Source organism: Aethalodelphis obliquidens, unplaced genomic scaffold (assembly GCF_003676395.1).
Source record: "Aethalodelphis obliquidens isolate GAN/ISIS:26980383/991018 unplaced genomic scaffold, ASM367639v1 scaffold1, whole genome shotgun sequence".
NCBI classification, from domain to species: domain Eukaryota; kingdom Metazoa; phylum Chordata; class Mammalia; order Artiodactyla; family Delphinidae; genus Aethalodelphis; species Aethalodelphis obliquidens.
The window spans coordinates 55,812,447-55,839,023 of record NW_020837945.1 but is presented as its reverse complement, the minus strand read 5'-3'; the positions used below and the strand labels follow the sequence as shown (position 1 = coordinate 55,839,023).

Below are 26,577 nucleotides of genomic sequence, written 5' to 3'. Positions count from 1 at the left end.
TCTCTCTCTCTCTCTCTCTCTCTCTCTCTCTCTCTCTCTCTCTCTCTGTCTCTGTCTCTCTGTCAGTCTCTCTCATTCTATCTATGGATATACATATAGTAGAGAGGGAGGAAGAGAAAGAAGGGGATTATTTTAAGAAGCTGGCTCCCATGATTGTGCGGGCTGGCAGGTGTGGAATCTGTAGGGCAGCTGGCAGGTTGGAAATCCAGGTCAGAGTTGACGTTGCAGTCTTGAGTTCTAAATCTTCAGGCAGGCCAGCAGCCTGGAAACTCAAGCAGGGTTTCTGTGTTGCAGTCTTGAGGCAGAAAATTGCTGTTTCTTTGGGAAACCTCAGTCTTTGCCTTTACGGCCTGCAACTGATTGGATGAGGCTGACCCACATTATAGAGGGTATCTGCTTTACTTACAGTTAGCTGATTATAAATGTTAATTGTATCTACAAGTACTTTCATAACAACATCGAGTTGACCAAACAGTTGGACACCACAGCTTAGCCAAGTTGACACATAAAATTCACCACCGCAGAGAGTTGGAGGGTCAGGTGATGAAAGGCAAGCTAGATTTGCTAACTGGTTGGGTTGCACCCTGTGGGCAGTGGGAAGGCATGCAAGGGTTATAAGCAGGAGAGGAGTGAACTGCATGACTGGCTACAGACTCTCAGCGTGCTCTGATTTGTGGGAGCAAGAAGTGGGGGAGCTGCTACTGGAATCCAGAAGAGAGGGGTGGTTTCCTGAACTAAGGCAGTGTCATGAGGATGGAGAAAGTGGTCAGATTTGAGAGATGTGAGGAGGTGGAATGGAGAAGACATGTCTACATGGGGCGAGGAGGTGGAGAACTTGATCTTGAGGCTTTGACTTGGGCAGCTGATGCAGAGAGATGCCATTTATTGAGCAGGACACACCGGAAGGAGGAGGCAGGCTGCTTGGGGAGAAGGTGCTGTGGTTTGTTTCGGACATGCATGCTTAATGGTTAGTAGAAATTGATCTGAAATACATAGTTTTAAGGAATTGAAACAAACAAGTTGGCGCCAAGCCTCTGAGTGGGTACTTGGGGAAAGTTAAATTTTGAGACTGTGATTGTCTGCAGGCCTTCATGGGAAGTTATAGAAAAATTAAGCACTCTATTAAGACTCTTGGGAATTTTGAGCCTTTCCCACCTATTCACCAAAGAAATGCCCGCTTTCTTACGTGAGAACTATATACCAAGAGCTGCAAAATCAACTGTTGCAACTTAACAGGCTGAGGCTTGTGTTAGGTGGTTCCCAGTTCTGATAAACCTTAGGATAATAGGGAGGAGTTTTTATTGCTGAACTGCATCCAAGACCAATTAATTTAGAATATATCCCGGTGATTCAAATGTGCAGCCAAGGTTGAGAACTATCGCATTGTGCAAAGAACTCAACAAGAGCTGAAGAGTGGAGAAGTGTCAGCCTTAGTCAGGGGACGGCTGAACAGAGCAAATACCTAAAGCGGGGAGGAATATTCTGACACAGAAGTTGAGGTAAGCAGACCAGAGGACCAGGTAGGGAGAAGAACTGGGGAAATGAGATGGTAGGGAAGATTCAAAGGGTTTGTAAACAGAAGGTGAATTAGAGAGAGGAGGGGGGATTACAAGTGGACATGTGAGCATAAAATTATGAACCCAGAAAACTTGGGTATGATTTTTAGATATGTATTTATAGATTATTTTGAACATTTAAAAAATGTAGATTAGAGGTGACCATTGAACCCAGAGTTGACTTAACTGATGTGCTAGAAATGAATCTGTAAGGATGGAGTTAGTAAATCCATGGCTGCCTGGGGATGGGGTCGGGGGTGACAGGGCATGGGAGGGGCAGAAGGCAGAGACTACAAGGGGCACCAGGAAACACCTGGGGTGATGGTCATGTTCACTATCCTGATTGTGGTGATGGTTCCACAGGTATTTACATATGTCAAAATGTGTCACATTGTACACTTTAAACGTGTAGCTCTTTTGTGTGTAAGCTATTTCTCAATAAAGTTGTTATGTTAACAAAAAAAAGAGAGAGGTGTGTTGGAATTCACGTATCCACATGTTGAAATTACTTCAAGAGCCAGATTACAAACTGTGCATTAACATTACTCTCATTACTTTTAGTTACACCTTCAAAATTTTTTAAACAAGAGATTATATTATGTAATTTAATATCTCTTAATCATCAAAATTGACTCCAAATAACTTAGCTATTTTCAAAAATCAAATACATTTTTCAAGAGGCAAATATTTGCTGCCACTAAGAAGCGTGCACGAATGGCTCTTATGGGAATTAGCTACTTGGAAGAGAGCCTGATGAATTTAATAAGAATGACCGGGATTGACTTTAGAATTAGTGCTTTGGTGGAAGGGCATCAGGACTGATCAATTTGATAGAGGGATCCTGGGGCCACATCACTGGCTACCTTTATTCCCTCCCCCAGGGAGAAAATACCTGAAGTTTAAAGGACCAGTCAGATTCCAGAACAGGGCATGTCATGCTGTATACATAATTTATTAATATGTACATGTTTTATGTTAATTTAAAGCCTTTTTGTTGCATGATTGTTTTCCCCCTGCAGTTTCTCATGAAACTGTAGCCAAGATGCCTTTCTGAGCTTTATCCTTGTGCCATAACTCTGTCACTCAGTGGCTGCATTTGAGGAGGACAAATAATTATGTGAGCAGCATGACTGTCTGATGAACAAATTAAGCCCACTATTTATTAGTAATAACTGCTTTCTCTTACAGTGGATAATGAAGAACTGCAGGGTGGATTCATGTTGTGCTTCCTGGATGATGGATGTGGTATGAGCCCTGGTAAGTGAATTATCTAGATTCCTACCTGGCTGTTAGAACAAACAGCCTGAAAACCTATAAAATAAATAAAAATAAATTGATATATATATATATATATATATATATATATATATATACATAAACAAGTATGGAGCTATTAGGGAAAATAAACCCTAGACTTAACATCTTGTTGAGCTTTTTAGGTTTAAATATTCCAGCTGACAGAGTAAATTCACTGTAACCATCTAAAGCAAGACCAAAAGTGAACGTAAATCAATATTGTCAGAAAAATGACAGGCACAGGGCACAGATTTCTTGTAAGGAACAGCATCTGGGAATGAATGGAAAACAAACACAGACTGTGAGATTGTCTTTAGCACACCCTTCAGGTACTGCTTGCAAGAGATTTTAAATTTTTTGTTTAACCTTGAGGTAGAGGTCACCTCTCCTTGTTTTTAGCAGTCTGTGTTTTTTCCCTGCACATTCAAAGGTTTAGTTGCTTCTTGAATGTTCTCATCGTAGTGAAAACATCTACAATGCATTGCATGATTATCTTCGTATCTTCAAGGCTAGCAAAAGGCAGCACAGAGTAGGTACATAATATTGTTTGCTGTGGAATTGAGATGTTATTCCTTCACATAAAGGATTTGCATGAATTGGGATACCTTATCCCTGAATTCTTATAACACTTGTGTATGTCCCTCAAGCTAGGCTTTTTGACCACCAGATTTAACAAACAGTGAGGGAGTTCAAATAATATGGTAGTGTTCTGGTCAGTTCCACACCAGAGGAAAGAATGATCACCGGTGCTGATAGAAGCTAAGAATAAAAAGTAAAGCAATTATCTTCTTTTGAGTCTCCAAAGACCCCCTTGGTCTGAATGGTAAAAGACTATGTGTGACATATTCTAAAGCAATTCCTTAAAAAAAGAAGCAACTCCTTTATATGGGTCCACAGACAAAATAATCCAAACACAGGTAAGACAAATATTCAGGTCTTCAGAAGAAACTCACTTCAGTTGACATATACAGTTGTATTTTAAAAAGGCCCAGTAGTGTTGAGAGCAATTCTTTATTAACGTTGGAACTCGGGTGATAAGTTGGGAGAGTTTTTCTGATGATTGAAAATAGAATCCGTCTGTTGTCCAAGCTGAGCTCAATCAATTTTGACCCTTAGAAGATGACTGCGGTGATTTCCAAACTCTTTTCACTTGCAGTCTTGCCCCATCACAGTGCATTCCCCACCCAGCAATCCTGAGTGCATTTTTTTCTTTTAATAGATCATATTGATGCCCGTGCTTAAAACCCTTAGTCGTTTTCCATTACTTTAGAATAAAATTCATATTCCTCAGCAACACTTTCAATTTCTTGCATTATTTGGCCTCTGTCCACCTCTTTGACCTTTTCTCGTACCTCGCACTCCCTTGCTCATAGCACTCCAGCCACACCTGGCTGGCCCTTCATCATTTAAATCTCATCTCAGATGACACCTTATGAAGGAGGCCTTCCCTGAGCATTCTATCTGCAGGCTACATTCTTGTTAATTCCCTGTAACATTACCCTGGTTTTATTTCCCTTACTTAGTGCTCTCCGAAAGGATCTTGTTTGTCTACTTCTTTCTCCTACCATGACATAAAGTTATTGAGGACAGGGGTCATGCCTGTCCTATTCAGTGTTCTGTCCCTGTGCTCAGAACTCTGGCCACCGTACATGGGAGTCTGTATGGTGTGTGATAAAAACCATGGGATTTGGTCTTCTACAACTCTGGGTGATATTTCTGTGGGTACCATTAATCAGTGTGACCTTGGGAAAGTTACATAAACTCCTAAAACTTAAATTTCCTCATGTGTAATGTGTAGATAATAATAATAATAGTAGCTTCCTTGTAGGCTTGTTATAAATATTAAGTAGTTGGTGCAAATAAAGTATATGATATAGTACCTGGCACATACTAAATAATAAGCAGTAACTAATATTATCATTATGGATACCCTCGTCTAATAGCCAACCCTTAATAAGAACATGTGATAAAATGTCCAGTTAGCTTCAGACAAGCAGAGTGTCTTTACACACCTCATGCCACGTGCCACTGAACTATAGCATGTCTGCCCCCAGACTGACACAGGGTCCTCAGGGCAATTCTGGAGCATGTATTCAGGTAGCCCAATTGAGAGACCCATTTCTATCTCTTCCTATCTCCCTGGGAGCATTCCTGTGCTTGGAGGTATGTATATTCTGAAGTTCAGGGGATTCTTCTCTAGAATTCCAGAATGCCCTGGAGAGATCAGGAGAATAACTCTCAAAGTCTGAAATAAGTAGCCCTTCCCAGTTAGTAGCAGACCGAAAGCTATTCTGCCCTTCTCAGTCTCACATGGGACTGGATAAGTGCCAAAAGCATAGAAAATTACTAGTGGTACAAATAATTATAGCACCTTTATTAGCATTTATTAAATGGCATGTATTGTCTTTAAGGTTAACACATCATCTCATTTAATTCATTTCATTTATCTTCATCAACAAATCTGTGATATAAGTGTTAGTAGTTCCCTTTTAGGGACAAGAAAATTTTTTTAAAATTAATTAATTTTTGGCTGTGTTGGGTCTTCGTTGCTGAGCGTGGGCTTTCTCTAGTTGCGGCAAGTGGGGGCTACTCTTCCTTGTGGTGCTCAGGCTTCTCATTGCGCTGGCTTCTCTTGTTGCAGAGCATGGGCTCTAGGCACATGGGCTTCAGTAGTTGTGGCACGTGGGCTCAGTGGTCATGGCTCACGGGCTTTAGAGCACATGCTCAGTAGTTGTGGCACACGGGCTTAGTTGCTCCGTGGCATGTGGGATCTTCCCGGACCAGGGCTCGAACCCGTGTCCCTTGCATTGGCAGGAAGATTCTTAACCACTGCACTACCAGGGAAGCCCAGGGAAAAGGAAATTAAGGCTCTACTTCCCCAGGGTCACGTGGCTAGGTCTGTCTGACCTCCTTCAATATACTGCTGTTATGATCCTGGTCAGAGATTATGGGGCCTGACAAGGAACCTTGTCTTTGGACTGACCCAAGAAGTATGGATTTGTCCTAATTTATGTGTGACATCCTGACAACTGGACCTCTGGCCGGTGTGAATGACTCATAAGTCCTAACAACTTACATGTCTTTGTCAATTATAGAGGAAGCTTCAGATATCATTTACTTTGGAACATCCAAGAAACGGTTATCAAGTTTGAAGTTTATTGGGCAATATGGCAATGGTCTTAAAAGGTGAGAATTGTTTTCCTTAATGCATATATTATTGATTTTGATTATTGGGAATAATATTTGGTTAAAGGAAATTTTAGAAACAAATATAAACTTGAGAGTCCTATCTTGTTTTAGAATTTCCACTACCCATAACTGACTTGAACCTTTACAATGTTTTAAAATTTAATTAAAATTTAAATTTAAAATTTAATTCTTAAATAGATGATGAATCTTTTTTTCAGAGATGGCTGAAGTAGCACCCCTGTAGCTTAAAGCTTCATCACATCTCTACGTCCTATTGTTTCTCAAAGTGTATCTTAGTGTAGGTGTTATATGTGTCCACAGCTTATGTTACTAGTCTGCCTCAAAGAAAAGTGAGGACATGAGGCTACGATCACCTGTGTAGCACCTGCCAGGGACAGATGATTGTTCTTTGCTGGAGCCATGGACAGCACCTTATCTCAAGCCAGAATGTGGGCCTGGATTAGTTCAAATTCTGCTCTGCTTTGAGAAAAAAAAAAATCATACTTATACACTCTTGGTGATGAGTCAGCAAAACAGGGGAGTTATTTCTGTGAAAAGAACAACCTGGTACAGTACACGATATCATGCTCGCCTGTTCCTTCTTTCTAGTGTTTGAGATGTAAACCGTTATGTTCTTGATTTTTAATATAGTGGATCCATGAGGATTGGAAAAGACTTTATTCTTTTCACAAAGAAGGAAGAAACGATGACCTGTGTGTTTTTTTCTCAGACATTTTGTGAAAGAGAAGGTCTAAGTGAGGTAAGGGTTGAGAATTTTCCTTCGGTTCCCATGGTAATGGAATTGTTTTCATTTACCGTTTCAGGAGGTAAAGTCTACCGTGGGTTCTTTCTGATTATGCTTTAGAAATTTAAGAGTATATTTGGGAAATGGAGAGAGGGTAGCTGGCCATTCTGGAGTCATTGGAGGCCTGTCCTATTGATCCTGCCTTGAGTAGGTTTGTAACTCCTAGACAGTTTTCAGAACTTTATTTTTATTATCCATGTACACAAATTTTCCAGAATAAGAGGCTCCCTTTGGCACAATGAGCTTTTTGGAAGAAGCTTGCAAAACATTTCCACCACTTGTCTGTAAATTAGAGTATCTTTTTTTTTTTTTGCGGTACGTGAGCCTCTCACCGCTGTGGCCTCTCCCGCCGCAGAGCACAGGCTCCGGACGCGCAGGCTCCGGATGCGGCTCACGGGCCCAGCTGCTCACGGGCCCAGCTGCTCCATGGCACACGGGATCCTCCCGGACCGGGGCATGAACCCCCGTCCCCTGCATCGGCCACTGCGCCACCAGGGAAGCCCTAGAGTATCATTTTTAAAATAGAATATTGGATTCAAAAGACTTGGAAAACAACATCTAAAGAAATTGAATGCAAAACAGACTTAAAACTGTAACTCTGTTGACCATAATTTCAATTCCATTTGCTGACCCAGAGACATTTTATTAATTTGCAGTGTCTGAGTTTAGTATTATGAACATCAGTTACAATTCAATATAGCAAATACATGTTGAGGAACTGCTGTCTGCCTAGCACTGGGTAGACCCTGTGGAAGGTAGAAAACAAGCGGGACCACCCAACCGTCAGTATTTTCAGTCTTATCACCAAATAAGGCAGACACGTATGAACTGGATAAATAAAAAAACAGGGGTGTTTAAAAAGCATGCTGTTCAATGAGTATGTGTTCCTGCTGTTACTCAATTGTCAAAAGCAGTGATATGGATGGAGAGATGAGAGAGCCTTGAGTGGCCAATGAGGGTTTTATGGGGAGAGGACAACGTGTAACTGGAAAGGTTGGTATATGGTGAGAAATAGCATGTGGCAAGTCTCAGACCTGAGATGACTGTGGGGTTTGGAGGGACAGTGTGGAGATGGGGGACTGTCTAGCAGGAGCCCAGCATGCCCACTGGCAGCAGTGGAGTGGGGCTGGTTAACAGGAATAGTCTGGAAGTAATAGGGAGTAGCTGAGTGGGATTCTGACATGAGGAAATGCAATACTTTAAGCATTTTATTTTTGTATGTAAAGGACATGGGAAATTGGGCCAAAGCTGAGGTTATAGTTTTCCTAAAATGGGCCATTTCCTTTTTTTTTTTTAAACTAAAGCCTGCAGCCCCTTTCCATTTCCACTTCTACAGAGGCAATCTCTTTCAACAGTATTAGCTGATTCTTTTGCTATTTTCCTGTAGATCTCTATATAACATGCTTGTATTGCTACTTCTTGATTTATCTGTTCTGTTAACCTCCCACTGTAAAAGGGGAGGATTTATCTGTTTCTTTTTCTTTGCTCCCGTCACACATACATACCCTTCCAATTCTCCACCCTCAATATGGCTCAGTTGTAATTTTGGTTGTGCCAGTATTCACTATTTACATTAGAGACTATACAGGCACTACATACAATTATACCATGTCACGAACTATGATTTTTCTCTCTCCTGCAAAACTTTTAATTAATAATTACTAATTGCCTGCTTAGTGTTCTGTATGCTTATCGCTATCACTGAATATTTGCTTGGTCTTATATGTCTTTTATCACTGTGTTAACCCCAGTCTCAACCTGTTATTTTGATGGTTCCACCGTCTTGAAGAACTCTACTCTGGAATCTTCTTATGTGCTGCACCTCACATTCCTGCTTTCCATGGCTGGTATTCAGCTGCCATCCTGGGATATGCCCCTGCCATCATTCTGGCAATTCTCTTTACTTCTCTTCTGTGTCAGGTCTTTCCTAGTGTGCTCCCTCTTCTTGGTGTAACATATCCTCCATTAGCTTTCTCAGCAAGAGGGCATGAGGGGTAAAATATTTTGAGACTGGACATGCATGAAAATGTTTTTATCCCACCCAAACACTTAATGATAGTTTGGCTTGATGTTTTTTCTTGGAATTAGTTTTCTTTCAGGATTTGAAGGCATTGCTCCCTGATCTTATAATTTCTAGTGTTGAGAAGTCTGAAGCCATTTAAATTCCTGAGTTTTCTAGGTGACCCATTCTTCTCCCCGCTTCCTCTATTTTTGGGAGGGCTTTTCCCCCTCTGTTCTGATTTCAGTGTTTTGCCTTTGGGTGGGTCTGTTTGTACCCGTCGTGCTGGGTGCTTGTTGAACATTTTCAGTCTGGAAACTCATGTCCTTTAATTCTGGGATATTTTCCTGTAATATTGCATGATTTTCTTCCATCCATATTATCTTTTCTCTCCTTTTACAACACCTGTTCTTAGCTCTTGGATGTCTAGAGACAGTTCTTTAGTTTTCTTACCCTTTCTCTCCTGTTCTCTGTCCTTCATATTTTTGTTTTGTTTTCTGGGAGATTTTCTTACATTTATCTTCCAACCCTTAAAAAGAAAATTTTTTCTGTAATCATATTCTTTACTTCTAAGGAGTCTTTTTAGTCTCTTAATGTTCCTTTTTAAAATATGTAGTTCTTGTTTCATGGATACAGTATTTCTTCTTAGAGCGCTGAAGATATTAACTACGATTGATTTTTTTTCCCCTGAAATTTTCATCTTCCTTTTTTCCCCTGAAATTTTCATCTTCCTCATCTTCCTTATGGTTTTTGTTACCACTGAGTTGCTTTGTTTGTGCTTGTTTATTTGGTCTCTGTCTGTCACATTAGAGGCTTTTCTTAGATGACTGTTAATCCTGAATACTTTAAAGATTAGTTCAATAAAGTGCCAATTGAAAGCTCTGAGAGTGTGGGTGGGGCTTGACAGCTATGCAGGTCACAATAATGGGATCTAACTGGGATGTTTTATTGGAAAATCCTCAATATAATTTGCCTCATGTCTTTCCTTCTGGGCTGGTCAGATATCTCAAAGAAGACTCTTACAGGCTTCTGCCTGAAGGTCTAGCTGACAGCTTCCTGGGAGCCAAATGAGAGAAGGGATCTGGGGTTCTCAGCATCCAATATGTATACTTTTATTTAATCCTTCTAATCTAAGTAAGATCCCCTGCCAACTGTGCCTGATATATCCGCTAATCCAGACGTGCTTTGTTCCACTCTTTCCAGTTAATAAACATCAGTCCCTGTGGAGGTGGGGGAGGAGCTATTGCCAGGTGGGGACCTGGATGCTACTTCTAGCTCTCTTCTCCTTTTACCCTACCTCCAGAGTTAATTCATGCCATCAATCTCTGAGCCTTTTAGCAGATTCTGAATTGTAAATCAGGCTAGTGCTTCTCCTGCCTGGCACGGGCTTTAGATTGGTTACTTGGATATGCTGTCATACTTCTTGGATATGCTGTCATACTTGGATATGCTTTTCAACTTCTAAAATGCTGATACTGTTGTCCCCTCTGCCATTCTACCCATAATTCCATAGGGGGCTGAGGTAGATTCCATCTGTTCCCACATTCTACAGTGGAACATTTTAGAATAAAACTCCAAGTATACATATTTGTCATGTGTCTCTTCCTTATAAAACTAGCATACCTGGGAAAAATAAACATTTAACCTAGTGTTTTATAATTTGGCTGCATGGTAAATGAACTGAATTAGGATCAGACAAAAGAATGATGGTTTTTCTTTGTGTATTTCATAGTAAATTGATGTGTGTTTTTTTAATAGGTTGTGGTTCCAATACCTTCATGGTTAACAAGAACCAGAGAATCTGTCACAGATGATCCTCAGAAATTCTCAACGGAATTGTCTATAATTTTTAAGTATTCTCCGTTTAAAACTGAAGCTGAATTGATGCAGCAGTTTGATGTGATCTATGGGAAATGTGGTAAGATCATCACAGCCCTGAAATTTTGATGTGAAAGTATTTGTTTTCAGTGTCTTATGAAAGACTATAAATATGATTTCGTATTTTCTTCTATTTACAATATCACATGGAGACTCATATGGGGCAGTTATTCATTTTATTTATATAAGTTTTGTCTCAGGAGAGTCCAAACAGGAATAATTCTTAAGTCCCTGACATTGGGAGAAAAGTTTGTACTTGTGTGAGCTTGGTGAAACTGGATAAGAAGAGGATGATACAGGCTATTACCGCAGGGAATCACAGTCTCTGCACCAGATGCTATACTGAAGCATCAATGATTAGATGATGCCAGGGTTTATAAGAGAGTTAGCAATTTATAAAATAACGAATTCAGGTTTCTGTGCCAGTCTTTCTCCAGACTTCTAGCACTTTTCATATCTGGAAGCAAAAAGATTCCTACTCTAGAGAAAACTATTTGCATTCTACTTTTTGTAATGTTTATATGCAAAATTCTGTTGTGTTTATATTAAAATTCTGTTTTATGTTATGCTTATAGCAAATTCTGAGATTTTTTTTTTGTGACTTGGCCTGTGGTTACCTTCAAAATTTCTTCTCTAAACCTGTGTCATTTTGTTTAAAAGTGATGTTTTATGTCATCCTTTTCCCTTTCTCACAGCAGAAAAATAGTGGCAATTAAATAAATGTTCATTTCATTAACATATGTGGCATACTTTATGGACAGTTAATGTAATCTCTTAGTTGCCTTCTAATTGTGAAATACTCATATAAATGAAAGATGTATTGTTTCCTGAATACTTTTCTAAATGCTTTATAAAAATTAACTCATTTAATCCTCTAAACAACTCAGTGGTTTAGGTACCTCATGAGCTCCATCATATAGATTAGAAAACTTAGGTTCAGAGAGGTTAGGAAACTTACCTGAGGTCATTGTGCTAGTAAATGGTTGATCCAGGATGTAACCCAAGTATTTAGGCTCCCAAGTCCAAGTCCAAATTCTTAGTCACTCTGCTGTTCTCCCTTCTGTTTTAGTATTACCAAAAAAAGTGTAATTGGTTGTTCTTAAAATTTCTCTGACAGTGGTGTTTGTCTTGATATTATAATCAATTTCATAAAGAATTTGGATTTTTTTGTTTACTGTGCTTTAGAGCAGGGGTCAGCAAACTCTAGCGCCTGCAGGTCCTATCAGCCCCATAGCTGTTTTTGTTAATAAATTTTTATTGGAAATAGCCACATCATTCATTTGTGTATTCCCTACGGCAGCTTTCATGCTACAGCTGTGGAGTTGAGTTGTGAGTAGATGTGAGAGGCCTGCAAAGCCTGAAGTAGTTATTATCTGGCCCTTTACAGAAAAAGTTTACCAACACCTGTTTCAGGGTCTAAAAGCAGTACTTCATATTTATACAAATGTTGAAAATTCATCTTTGTTCTTATGTGCATTGACTTCAGTTCTGCCAGTGAGAGCTTTGCCTATAATACAAATTTGGTTCAGGCTTCTAACAGTTTTTGTAATGCAAATTATGAACAGAGTTCCAAAGTTTAAGAATCCACATTGAAAGACATAATGAATAGTAAAAAGAAGCGCTATACTGTAGAAACTCAACACTGTTTGGCAGAGAGTGGAATTTGCTATAAGACGTATATCTTGGAACTTATCCAAGCGTATTATTTACTGAAGTACAAAAAGAAATTTGGTCTATAGCAGGCTTAATTCCATAGGTGAGATAATAGCACCATGACTAACACATAGTATAGTTAAATATTGATGAGTCAAATATCTATTTTTCCACTAGGTACTTTGCTGGTTATTTATAACTTGAAGCTTCTGCTTAGTGGAGAACCTGAGTTGGATGTTAAAACTGACAAGGAAGATATACTGATGGCTGGAGCTCTTGAGGAGTGAGTAATATGAGTGTTTGTCAGAACAGGTGTCAACAATGGCAGTGAGCTGGAGTTAGGAGCTCTACATCCTTGCTCCAGGTTGGGGGCCACCAGGCCTTGTCTCTAGAACAATTAATATTACCCCAGCTACAGATGAAGTAAGTTAGGCTAGACAACTGATTCCCGAACCTGGCTGAGCCTCTGAGTGATGTAGGTAGCTTCTTGAGAAGTACAGGATCCTATCTCATACCAAATGTACTGAGTCAGAATCTCCAGATATCAAGCCTAGGAATCAATATTTTTTATATGTTCCACAGGTGATTCATAGGAATATGACTGAATGACAATTCAGAATGGCCCTATGAACTGTATACTTGCAGTTTATAGATAAATAAATGGACATTCATTTTTCTTGGCTATTGGGGATCCATAGGAAACAGAATTGAGAAAACAGTAGTGGGCATGGGTGAAAAAGTGTGGAGAAATATGAAATAGTAATTAACCCTGGATTTCTCTAAAGTAACTTTGAAATTAAAACTTATTAGCTTGAACCTATAGTCTCTTAGTGTCAGCATGCTAGAGCTAGGCGGGATTTATTTTTTTAACATCTTTATTGGAGTATAATTGCTTTACAATGTTGTGTTAGTTTCTGCTGTGTAACAAAGTGAATCAGCTCTATGTATACATACATCCCCATATCCCCTCCCTCTTGCGTCTTCCTCCCACCCTCCCTATGCCACCCCTCTAGGTGGTCACAAAGCACCAAGCTGATCACCCTGTGCTATGCAGCTGCTTCCCACTAGCTATGTATTTTACATTTGTTAGTGTATATATGTCAATGCTACTCTCTCACTTTGTCCCAGCTTACCCTCCCCCCTCCCCATGTCTTCAAGTCCATCCTCTACATCTGTGTCTTTATTCCTGTCCTGGCCCTAGGTACATCAGAATCATTTTTGTTTGTTTGTTTGTTTTAGATTCCACATATATGTGTTAGCATATGGTATTTGTTTTTCTCTTTCTGAGTTACTTCACTCTGCATGACAGACTCTAGGTCCATCCACCTCACTACAAATAACTCCATTTCTTTTTATGTCTGAGTAATATTCCATTGTATATAGGTGCCACATCTTCTTTATCCATTCATCTGTCGATGGACACATAGGTTGCTTCCATATCCTGGCTACTGTAAATAGTGCTGCAATGAACATTGTGGTACATGTCTCTTTTTGAATTATGGTTTTCTCAGGGTATATGCCCAATAGTGGGATTGCTGGGGCATATGGTAGTTCTATTTTTAGATTTTTAAGGAACCTCCATACTGTTCTCCATAGTGGCTCTATCAATTTACATTCCCAGCAACAGTGCAAGAGGGCTCCCTTCAGAGCTAGAAGGGATTTTAAAGGAATTTAATCTAGTCTGATTCATTTCATGAACATTGTGGTGCAATAGAAATATAGTGAGAGCCGGATAGCCTCATCCACTAGAGGGCAGACAGCAGAAGCAAGAACTACAATCCTGCAGCCTGTGGAACAAAAGCCACATTCACAGAAGATAAGACAAGATGAAAAGGCAGAGGACTATGTACCAGATGAATGAGCAAGATAAAACCCCAGAAAAACCACTAAATGAAACAGAGATAGGCAATCTTCCAGAAAGAGAATTCAGAATAATGATAGTGAAGATGATCCAGGACCTCGGAAAAAGAATGGAGACAAAGATCGAGAAGATGCAAGAAATGTTTAACAAAGATCTAGAAGAATTAAAAAACAAACAAACAGAGATGAACAACACAATAACTGAAATGAAAAATACACTAGAAGGGATCAATAGCAGAGTAACTGAGGCAGAAGAACGGATAAGTGACCTGGAAGACAGAATGGGGGAATTCACTGCTGCAGAACACAGTAAAGAAGAAAGAAAAGAAATGAAGAAAGCATAAGAGACCTCATAGGAGAAGAGAGAGAAAAGGACCCGAGAAAATATTTGAAGAGATTATAGTCAAAAACTTCCCTAACATGGGAAAGGAAATAGCCACCCAAGTCCAGGAAGCACAGAGATTTCCATACAGGATAAGCCCAAGGAGAAATATGCTGAGACACACAGTAATCAGATTGGCAAAAATTAAAGACAAAGAAAAATTATTGAAAGCAGCAAGGTAAAAACGACAAATAACATACAAGGGAACTCCCATAAGGTTAACAGAGGATTTCTCAGCAGAAACTCTACAAGCCAGAAGGGAGTGGAATGATATACTTAAAGTGATGAAAGGGAAGAACCTACAACCAAGATTACTCTACCCAGCAAGGATCTCATTCAGATTTGATGGAGAAATCAAAAGCTTTACAGACAAGCAAAAGCTAAGAGAATTCAGCACCACCAAACCAGCTCTACAACAAATGCTAAAAGTGGGAAACACAAGAGAAGAAACGGACCTACAAAAACAAACCCAAAACAGTTAAGAAAATGGTAATAGGAACATACATATCGATAATTACCTTAAATGTGAATGGATTAAATGCTCCAACCAAAAGACACAGGCTCACTGAATGGATACAAAAACAAGACCCATATATATGCTGTCTACAAGAGACCCACTTCAGACCTAGGGACACATACAGATTGAAAGTGAGGGGATGGAAAAAATATTCCATGCAAATGGAAATCAAAAGAAAGCTGGAGTAGCAATACTCATATCAGATAAAATAGACTTTAAAATAAAGAATGTTACAAGAGACAAGGAAGGGCACTACATAATGATCAAGGAATCAATCCAAGAAGAAGATATAACAATTATAAATATGTATGCACCCAACATAGGAGCACCTCAATACATAAGGCAACTGCTAACAGCTATAAAAGAGGAAATCGCCAGTAACACAAAAATAGTGGGGGACTTTAACACCTCACTTACACCAATGGACAGATCATCCATACAGAAAATTAATAAGGAAACACAAGCTTTAAATGACACAATAGACCAGATAGATTTAATTGATATTTATAGGACATTCCATCCAAGAACAGCAGATTATACTTTCTATTCAGGGCGCCTGGAACGTTCTCCAGGATAGATCATATCTTGGGTCACAAATCAAGCCTCAGTAAGCTTAAGAAAATTGAAATCATATCAAGCATCTTTTCTTACCACAATGCTATGAGATTAGAAATCAATTGCAGGGAAAAAAATGTAAAAAACACAAATACATGAAGGCTAAACAATATGTTACTAAATAAGCAAGAGATCACTGAAGAAATCAAAGAGGAAATAAAAAAATACCTAGAGAAATATGACAATGAACACACAACGAACCAAAACCTATGGGATGCAGCAAAAGCAGTTCTAAGAGGGAAGTTTATAGCTATACAAGCCTACCTCAAGAAACAAGAAGAATCTCAAATAAACAATCTAATGTTACACCTAAAGGAATTAGAGAAAGAAGAACAAACGAAACCCAAGTTAGCAGAAGGAAAGAAGTCATAAAGATCAGAGCAGAAATAAACGAAATAGAAACAAAGAAAACAGTAGCAAAGATCAATAAAACTAAAAGGGGGTTCTTTGAGAAAATAAAAAAAATTGAGAAACCGTTAGCCAGACTCATCAAGAAAAAGAGGGAGAGGACTCAAATCAATAAAATTAGAAACGAAAAAGGAGAAGTTACAACAGACACCACAGAAATACAAAGTATCCGAAGAGACTACTACAGGCAACTCTATGCCAATGAAATGGACAACCTGGAAGAAATGGACAAATTCTTAGAAAGGTATAACCTTACAAGAATGAACCAGGAAGAAATAGAAAACATGAACAGACCAATCACAAGGAGTGAAATTGAAACTGTGATTAAAAAATCTTCCAACAAACAAAAGTCCAGGACAAGATGGCTTCACAGCTGAATTCTATAAAACATTTAGAGAATAGTTAACACCCATCCTTCTCAGTCTCTTTCAAAAAATTTCAGAGGAAGGAAAACTTCCAAACTCATTCTATGAGGCCACCATCACCCTGATACCAAAACCAGACAAAGGTACTACAAAAAAAGAAAATTACAGACCAATATCACTGATGAATATAGTTGCAAAAATCCTCAACAAAATACTAGCAAACAGAATCCAACAGCACATTAAAAGGATCATACACCATGATCAAGTGGGATTTATCCCAGGGAAGCAAGGATTCTTCAATATATGCAAATCAATCAATGCGATACACCATATTAACAAATTGAAGAATAAAGACCATATGATCATCTTAATAGATGCAGAAAAAGCTTTTGACAAAATTCAACACCCACTTATGATAAAAACTCTCCAGAAAGTGGGCATAGAGGGAACCTACCTCAAAATAATAAAGGCCATATGTGACAAACCCACGGCAAACATTCTCAATGGTGAAAAACTGAAGGCGTTTCCTCTAAGATCAGGAACAAGACAAGGATGTCCACTCTCACCACTATTATTCAGCATAGGTTTGGAAGTCCTAGCCACTGCAATCAGAGAAGAAAAAGAAAGAAAAGGAATACAAATTGGAAAAGAAGAAGTAAAACTCACTGTTTGCAGATGACATGATACTATACATAAAGAATCCTAAAGATGCCACCCAGAAACTGCTAGAGCTAATCATTGAATTTGGTAAAGTTTCAGGATACAAAATTAATGCACAGAAATCTCTTGCACTCCTATACACTAATGATGAAAAATCTGAAAGAGAAATTAAGGAAACAACCCCATTTACCATTGGAACAAAAAAAATAAAATACCTAGGAATAAACCTACCTAGGGAGACAAAAGACCTGTATGCAGAAAACTATAAGACACTGATGAAAGAAATTAAAGATGATACCAACAGATGGAGAGATATACCATGTTCTTGGATTGGAAGAATCAATATTGTGAAAATGACTATACTACCCATAGCAATCTACAGATTCAGTGCAATCCTTATCAACATACCAATGGCATTTTTTACAGAACTACAACAGAAAATCTGAAAATTTGCATGGAGACACAGAGGACCCTGCGTAGCCAAAGCTGTCCTGAGGGAAAAAAATGGCGTTGGAGGAATCACACTCACTGACTTCAGACTGTACTACAAAGCTACACTAATCAAGACAATATGGTACTGTCACAAAACCATAAATATAGGTCAATGGAATGGGATAGAAAGCCCAGAGATAAACCCATGCACCTATGGTCAACTAATCTATGATAAAGGAGGCAAGGATATACAATGGAGAAAAGACAGTCTCTTCAGTAAGTGGTACTGGGAAAAATGGACAGCTACATGTAAAAGAATGAAATGAGAACATTCCCTAACACCATACACAAAAATAAACTCAAAATGGGTTAGAGACCTAAATGTAAGACCGGACACTATAAAACTCTTAGAAGAAAACATAGGAAGAACACTCTTTGATATAAATCACAGCAAGATATTTTTTAATCCATCTCCTAGAGTAATGGAAATAAAAACAAAACTAAACAAATGGGACTTAATGAAATTTCAAAGCTTTTGCACAGCAAAGGAAACAATAAACAAGACAAAAAGACAACCCTCAGAATGGGAGAAAACATTTGAAAATGAATCAACGGACAAAGGATTAATCTGCAAAATATATAAACAGCTCGTGCACCTCAATATTAAAAAAACAAACAACTCAATTCAAAAATGGACAGAAGACCTGAATAGACATTTCTCCAAAGAAGACATACAGGTGGCCAAGAGGCACATGAAAAGCTGCTCAACATCACTGTTAGAGAAATGCAAATCAAAACTATACTGAGGTATCACCTCACACCAGTCATTACCCACCAGTCATGGGTATCATTAGAAAATCTACAAACAACAAATCCTGGAGAGGGTGTGGAGAGAAGGGAACCCTCTTGCTCTGTTGTTGGGAATGTAATTTGATACAGCCACTATGGAGAACAGTATGGAGGTTCCTTAAACTAAAAATAGAATTACGATATGACCCAGCAATTCCACTACTGAGCATATACCCAGAGAAAACCGTAATTCAAAAAGACACATGCACCCCAATGTTCATTGCAGCACTATTTACAAAGCCAGGTCATGGAAGCAACCTAAATGCCCTTTGACAGACGAATGAATAAAGAAGGTGTGGTTCATATTTACAATGGAATATTCCTCAGCCATAAAAGGAACATAATTGGGTCATTTGTAGAGATGTGGATGGGTCTGGAGACTGTCCTATTGAGTGAAGTAACTCAGAAAGGGAAAAACAAATGTCGTATATTAACGCATATATGGGGAACCTAGAAAATGGTACAGATGAACCGGTTTGCAGAGCGGAAATTGAGACACAGAAGTAGAGAAAAGACGGATGGACACCAAGGCGGGAAAGTGGCGGGGGTGGGGGGTGGTGGTATGAATTGGGAGATTGGGATTGACATGTATACACTGATGTGTGTAAAATGGATGACTAATAAGAACCTGCTGTATAAAAATATATATAAAATAAAATTTTTTAAAAAAAGGAAATATAGTGAGAGCCAAAATATGAACCACATATGTCATCATAAATTTATTAGGAGGTACATTAAGAAAAGTAGAAAGAAACACATGAAATTAATTTAATAATTTTTTAATAGATCTTCATTGGAGAATAATTGCTTCACAATACCCGGTTAGTTTCTGTTGCACAGCAAAGGGAGTCAGCCATATGCATACACATGTCCGCATATCCCCTCCCACTTGATCCTCCCTCCCATCCTCCCTATCCCATCCCTGTAGGTCCTCACAAAGCACCGAGCCGTTCTCTCTGTGCTATGCTGCTGCTTCCCACCAGCCAGCTGTTTTACGTTGGTAGTATATATATGTCGATGCTACTCTTACTTTGCCCCAGGTTCGCCCTCCCACCCCATGTCATCAAGTCCATTCTCTATGTCTACCTCTAGGTTCATCAGTACCATTTTTTTTTTTTAAGATTCCATATATATGCGTTAGCATATGGTATTCGTTTTTCTCTTTCTGACTTACTTCGCTCTGTGTGGCAGTCTCTAGGTCCATCCACCTCACTATAAATAACTCAATTTCATTTCTTTTTATGGCTGAGTAATATTCTATTGTATATATGTGCCACATCTTCTTTATCAGTTTATCTGTTGATGGACATTTCAGTTGGTTCCATGTCCTGGCTATTGTATATAGTGCTGCAGTGAACATTGTGGTGTATGCCTTCTTTTGAATTATGGTTTTCTCAGGGTATATGCTCAGTAGTGATATTGCTGGGTCATATGGTAGTTCCATTTTTAGTTTTTTTTTTTTAGTTTTTTAAGGAACCTCCATACTGTTTTCCATAGTGATTGTGTCAAATTTACATTCCCACCAACAGTGTAGGAGGGTTCCCTTTTTACCACACCCTTTCCAGCGTTTATTGTTTCTAGCATTTTTGATAATGGCCATTTTGACCTGTGTGAGGTGATACCTCATTGTAGGTTTGATTTGCATTTCTCTGATAATTAGTGATGCTGAGCATCTTTTTATGTGGCTCTTGACCATCTGTATGTCTTCCTTGGTGAAATGTCTATTTAGGTCTTCCACCCATTTTTTAACTGGATTCTTTGTTTTTTTGATATTGATCTCCACGAGCTCTTTGTATATTTTGGAGATTAACCCTTTGTTGTTTCATTTGCAAATATTTTCTCCCATTCTGAGGGTTGTCTTTTTGTCTTGTTTACGGTTTCCTTTGCTGTGCAAAAGCTTTTAAGTTTCATTAAGTCCTATGTGTTTATTTTTTTAATTTCTGTTAATCTAGGAGATGGGTCAAAAAAGATGTTGTTGTAGTTTATGTCAAAGTGTTTTTTCTGTGTTTTTCCTCTAAAAGTTTTATTGTGTCTGGTCTCACATTTAAGTCTTTAATCCATTTGGAGTTTATTTTTCTGTATGGTGTTAGGTAGCATTCTAATTTCATTCTTTTACATGTAGCTGTCCAGTTTTCCCAACACCACTTATTGAAGAGGCTGTCTTTTCTCCATTGTATGTTCTTGCCTCCTTTGTCGTAAATTAGGTGCCCATATGTGCGTGGGTTTATCTCTGGGCATCCAATCCTGTACCATTGATCTATATTTCTCTTTTTGTGCTGGTACCATAATGTCTTGATTACTGTAACTTTGTGGTACAGTTTAAAGTCGGGGAGCCTGCTTCCTCCAACTCCGTTTTTCTTTCCCAAGATTGCTTTGGCTATTCGGGGTCTTTTGTGTTTCCATATGAATTGTAAGATTTTTGTTCTATTTCTGTAAAAAGTACCATTGGTAATTTGATAGGGATTGCACTGAATCTGTAGGTTGCTTTGGGTAGTATAGTCATTTTCACAATATTGATTCTTCCAATCCAAGAACATGGTATATTTCTCCATCTGTTTATGTCATCTTTGATTTCTTTCATCAGTGTCTTATAGTTTTTTGAGTACAAGTCTTCACCTCCTTAGGCAGGTTTATTCGTTGGTATTTTATTTTTTTTGTTGCAGTGGTAAATGGGAGTGTTTCCTTAACTTCTTTTTCTGATTTTTCATTGTTGGTGTACAAGAATGCCAGAGATCTCTGTGCATTAATTTTGTATCCTGAAACCTTATGAAATTCATTGATTAGTTCAAGTAGCTCTCTGGTGGCATCTTTAGAATATTCTATGTATAGTGTCATGTCATCAGCAAATAGTGACAATTTTACTTCTTTTCCAATTTGTATTCCTTTTATTTCTTTTTCTTCTCTGATATCTGTGGCTAGGACTTCCAAAACTGTGTTGAATAAGAGTGGTGAGAGTGGACATTCTTGTCTTTATCCTGATTCTAGTGGAAATGCTTTCCATTTTTCACCATTGAGTATGATGCTAGCTGTGGGTTTGTCATATATGGCCTTTATTATGTTGAGGTAGTTTCCCTCTATGCCTATTTTCTGGAGAGTTTTTATCATAAATGGGTGTTGAATTTGGCAAAGTTTTTTCTGCATCTATTGAGATGATCCTATGGTTTTTATTCTTCAGTTTGTTAATATGGTGTATCACATTGATTGATTTGCGTATATTGAAGAATCCTTGCATCCCTGGGATAAATCCCACTTGATCATGGTGTATGATCCTTTTAGTGTGCTGTTGGATTCTGTTCACTAGTATTTTGTTCAGGATTTTTGCATCTATGTTCATCAGTGATATTGATGTATAATTTTCTTTTTTTGTGATATCTTTTTCCGGTTTTGGTATCAGGGTGATGGGGGCTTTGTAGAATGAATTTGGGAGTGTTTCTCCCTCTGCAATTTTTTGGAAGAGTTTGAGAAGTATCGGTGTTAGCTCTTCTCTAAATGTTTGATAGAATTTGCCTGTGAAGCCATCTTGTCCTGGACTTTTGTTTGTTGGAAGATTTTTAATTACAGTTTCAATTTCATTACTTGTGATAGGTCTGTTTATATTTTCTAATTCTTCCTGGTTCAGTCTTGGAAAATTGTACCTTTCCAAGAATTTGTCCATTTCTTTGTGGTTGTCCATTTTATTGGAATATAGTTGTTTGTAGTAGTCTTTTATAATCCTTTGTATTTCTCCAGTGTCAGTTGTGATTTCTCCTTTTTTATTTCTAATTTTATTGATTTGCATCCTCTCCCTTTTTTTCTTGATGAGTCGGGCTAAGGGTTTATCAAGTTTGTTTATCTTCTCAAAGAACCAGCTTTTAGTTTTATTGATCTTTGCTATTGTTTTCTTCATTTCTGTTTCATTTATTTCTGCTCTGATCTTTATGATTCCTTTCTTTGTACTGACTTTTGGTTTTCTTTGTTCTTCTTTCTGTAGTTGTTTTAAGTGCAGTTTAGATTGTGTATCTGAGATTTTTGTTGTTTCTTGAGGTGAGATTGGATTGCTATAAACTTCCCTCTTAGAACTGCTTTTGCTGCGTCCCATAGGTTTTGGGTTGTCGTGTTTTCGTTGTCATTTTTTTCTATGTTTTTTAAAATTTCTTCTTTGATTTCTTCAGTGATCTCCTGGTTATTTAGTAGCACACTGTTTAACCTCCATGTATTTGTGTTTTTTACAGTTTTTTTCCTGTAATTGATTTCCAGTCTCATAGCACTGTGGTCAGAAAAGATGCTTGATATGATTTCAATTTTCTTAAATATTCCAAGGCTTCATTTGTGACCCAAGACACGATCTATCCTGGAGAATGTTCCATGTGCACTTGAGAAGAAAGTGTATTCTGCCACTTTGGGGTGGAATGTTATATAAATATCAATTAGATGTATGTGGTCTATTGTATCATTTAAAACTTTTATTTCCGTATTTATTTTCTGTTTGGATGATCTGTCCATTGGCATAAGTGGGGTGTTAAAGTCCCCTCCTATTTTTGTGTTACTGTTAATTTCTCCTTTCATGGTTGTCAGCATTTGCCTTATGTATTGAGGTGCTCCTCTGTTGGGTGCATAAACATTTATAATTGTTATATCTTCTTCTTTCATTGACCCTTTGATCAATATGTGGTGTCCCTCCGTATCTCTTGTAGCAGTCTTTATTTTAAAGTCTGTTTATTTTATACAAGTATTGCTACTCCAGCTTTCTTTTGATTTGCGTTTGCATGGAGTATCTTTTTCCATCCCTTCACTTTCAGTCTGTATGTGTCTCTAGGTGTGAAGTGGGTATTTTATAGAGAGCATATATATGGGTCTTGTTGTTGTATCTATTGAGCACTCTTTGTCTTTCCCTTGGGGCATTTAATCCATTTACATTCAAGATTATTATCAATATGTATGTCCCTGTTACCATTTTCTTAATTGTTTTGGGTTTGTTTTTGTGGGTCTTTTTCTTCTCTTGTGTTTTCCACTTAGAGAAGGTTCTTTAGCATTTGTTGTAAAGCTGGTTTGGTGGTGCTGAATTCTCTTAGCTTTTGCTTGTCTGAAAAGCTTTTGACTTCTCCATTGAATCTGAATGAGACTCTTGCTAGGTAGTGTAATCTTGGCTGTAGGTTTTTCTCTTTCAGCATTTTAAGAATATCGTGCCACTCCCCTCTGGCCTGCAGAATTTCTACTGAAAAATCAGCTCATAAGCTTATGGGGATTCCTTTGTATGTTATTTTTTGTTTTTCCCTTGCTGCTTTTAATACTTTTTCTTTGAATTTAACTTTTGTTAGTTTGATTAATATGTGCCTTGGTGTGTTTTTCCCAGGGTTTATCCTGTATGGGACTTTCTGTGCTTCCCAGACTTGGGTGACTATTTCTTTTCCCATGTTAGGGAAGTTTTCCACTATAATCTCTTTAAGTATTTTCTCAGACCCTTTCTTTTTCTCTTTTCTACTGGGACCCCTATAATTCTAATGTTGGTGTGTTTAGTGTTGTCCCTGAGGTCTCTGAGTTGTCTGCAATTCATTTCATTCTTTTTACTTTATTCTGCTCCTTGACAGTTATTTCCACCATTTTGTCTTCCAGCTCACTTATTCATTCTGCCTCAGTTATTCTGTTATTGATTCCTTCTAGTGTATTTTTCATTTCAGTTCACTGTGTTATTCATCTCTCTTTTTTGTTCTTTAGTTCTTCTAGATCTTTGTTAAACATTTCTTGTATTTTCTCAATCCATGCTTCCATTCTATTTCCGAGATTCTGGATCACCTTTACTATCATTACTCTGAATTCTTTTTCAGGTAGATTGCCTATTTCCTCTTCATTTATTTGGTCTTATAGGTTTTTACCTTGCTCCTTGCTTTGCTGTCTCATTTCTTTTTTTTTTTTTATGAGTGGGATTGTTTTCCTGTTTCATTGGTTGTTTGGCCTGAGGCTTCCAGCACTGGAGTTTGTAGGCTATTTTGTAGAGCTGGATCTTGGTGCTGAGATGAAGAACTCTGTGAGACCTCAATCCAACGAATATTCTCTGAGTCTGAGGTTCTCTGTTAGTCCAGTGGTTTGGACTCAGAGCTCCCACTACAGGAGCCATGTGGGTTGGCCAAAAAAAAAAAAAAAAAAAAAAAGAGCAATAACAAAGTAAAAAATAAAATTAGACTAGGAAGCTAAGAGATATAGAAAGAGAATGTAAAAATAAAAATATAGATGAGTCAGCAACTGGAAGGTACATCAGTACCACAGTAATAAAAAAGAGGAGGAGGGAAAAGAAGAAAAAAAACGGGGGCGCGGGGAAGGCCTTGTCTGCGGAGAGCGGGTCCTAAGCAAGGGCAAGGTTTGGGTGTTGGGTGGAGCCAATGCTCAGGACCCACAGGGATGAAAAAGGCCCTGGGGACTGTGGGGGGTGGGGTTTAGGCCAAGGAACAGAAGGGGCCCAGGCGTGCCTCCCACCCCTGGTCTCAGAGGGCAGGGGACCTCACCTGGGAGCTTAGTAGGCTTCCTGGGCTCGAGTGGGCAGAGTAAATGCCCTCCTCTCCTCTCCTGCTTCTCTGGTTTGGGAAGGCCCCTCCCACCTGCCTCTCCTGATCTCCCCAGCCTCCCTCCTATGCCCCCAGGACCCACGCGGCCTGGATGGGGCCTTGCGGGGGGATACCAGCTTGGGAGTTCAGCAGGCTCCCTGGCCCAAGTGGGTCAGGCGATCGCCCTCCGCTCCTCTCCTGCTCTTCATAGAGAGTCCCTCCCACCTGCCTCTCCTTATCTCCCTGGCCTCAGGGGTGCCGATCTTGTCTGGCCTCTACTTCTCCTCCCCTGCCAGTCCCCCTGTGTCCTACCAGTTCACTCTGGGGTTCCTTCTGTCTCCTTGGGCATCAGGGTCTCCTACCAGTGGCTAGCAGGTGCCCTAGTTGTGGGGAGATGCTAACTCCGTGTCTTCCCACACCTCTGTCTTGACTCCTCCCCCAATAATGTTTTAATTTAATCTGGTAAATATAAAATATTATAATTTCAATTTCTGTATGCAAAATATTGAGACATTTTACATTGTTTTTTTTCCATTCTAAATCTTTGAAATCCAGTGTGTGTTCTACACATATACCACATATCAATTTGGACTAGTGCCCAATAGCCACACATGGCCAGTAGCTACTGTATTGGACAGTGCAGCTTTAGACTAAGATATTGAGACCCAAGTAAACACATTAGCTTAGACAACTTCTTTTTCTTTTTCCTTGGAGGTGACATTTTGAAAGTTCTTTTACCAGTTAGAGAATTTAACATTTGATAACCTCTTTAGATTAGCTTTTCTATATTTTTCTAATTTATATTTTTTCTCATTTTATTCTAACATGTGGAATTCTTAATTTACACAGAAATGGAGGTTTTTTCCTTTTGGAAAAAAATATCCTGCCTAATTACTGTTCTGCAATTGCTGAGAACCCTTTTGCCAACATTAATGTGCCAATGTCAGAAAGGAGGCCCAGAGTTGTTACTGGCAACTCCATTACTGTGTCCTCCTTTTCTTGCTGGCCTTGTCCTCTGCTTAACAGCTGGTTCAAAAAACAATATCTTATACTATTTAAAAGCTTTGAGCTCAAATTTTCCAAAAGTTATCTCTCAGAGTGCCTTGGCATTTCAACACTAGCATCAGGAAACAATACATTATTAGAGGAATAATTTGACAGCTAATTCTTTGCAAAAAATTCTTACTGTTTCCAGATTGTTTAATGAAGCCAGAAGCTTCTTAAAGCATTTAGACAGTTAATTACAAAATAAAGAAAATGGATCAGACCCAGGACATGTACAATTGACATGGAACATTGTTCACATTGGAATTTTTTGTTTGTTTGACTTTTCAACAAAAATTTTCACACTTTAATCACAAGAGAAGTTTTTTTAAAGACAAGGATGGGGTTTTATGAGGAAGGATTATTGTAAAGAGGAGGCATACTTTCTATACCAAAGATGCTATACATTTCATGGCTTCTGATGTGAGCACCTTGATGGTGTCAAGAAGGGACAGCAGTACCTCCTCCTGGGGATGGGTAATAATGCCACTGTAGTTTTCTCCTCTAAAAAGTCAGTGGATTCTGACAATAACACCTAATTCCTCTTCACT

General features: G+C 38.6%; 1 protein-coding gene across 3 annotated transcripts in view; it reads left to right on the top strand.

Moving 5' to 3' along the window:
* The window catches only part of MORC1 (MORC family CW-type zinc finger 1), a 350,777-nt gene that overhangs the window by 182,563 nt on the left and 141,637 nt on the right, over positions 1–26,577 (top strand). For 2 of the 3 annotated variants that reach the window (XM_027104268.1, XM_027104263.1), the window contains 5 exons: positions 2,745–2,813; positions 5,948–6,038; positions 6,693–6,801; positions 10,604–10,763; positions 12,554–12,659. In XM_027104268.1, coding sequence (XP_026960069.1) covers positions 2,745–2,813; positions 5,948–6,038; positions 6,693–6,801; positions 10,604–10,763; positions 12,554–12,659 — 535 coding nt within the window. Of the gene's footprint in view, positions 1–1,397; positions 1,500–2,744; positions 2,814–5,947; positions 6,039–6,692; positions 6,802–10,603; positions 10,764–12,553; positions 12,660–26,577 lie in introns of those variants that run through there. The other variant, XM_027104274.1, reaches the window with a different exon arrangement.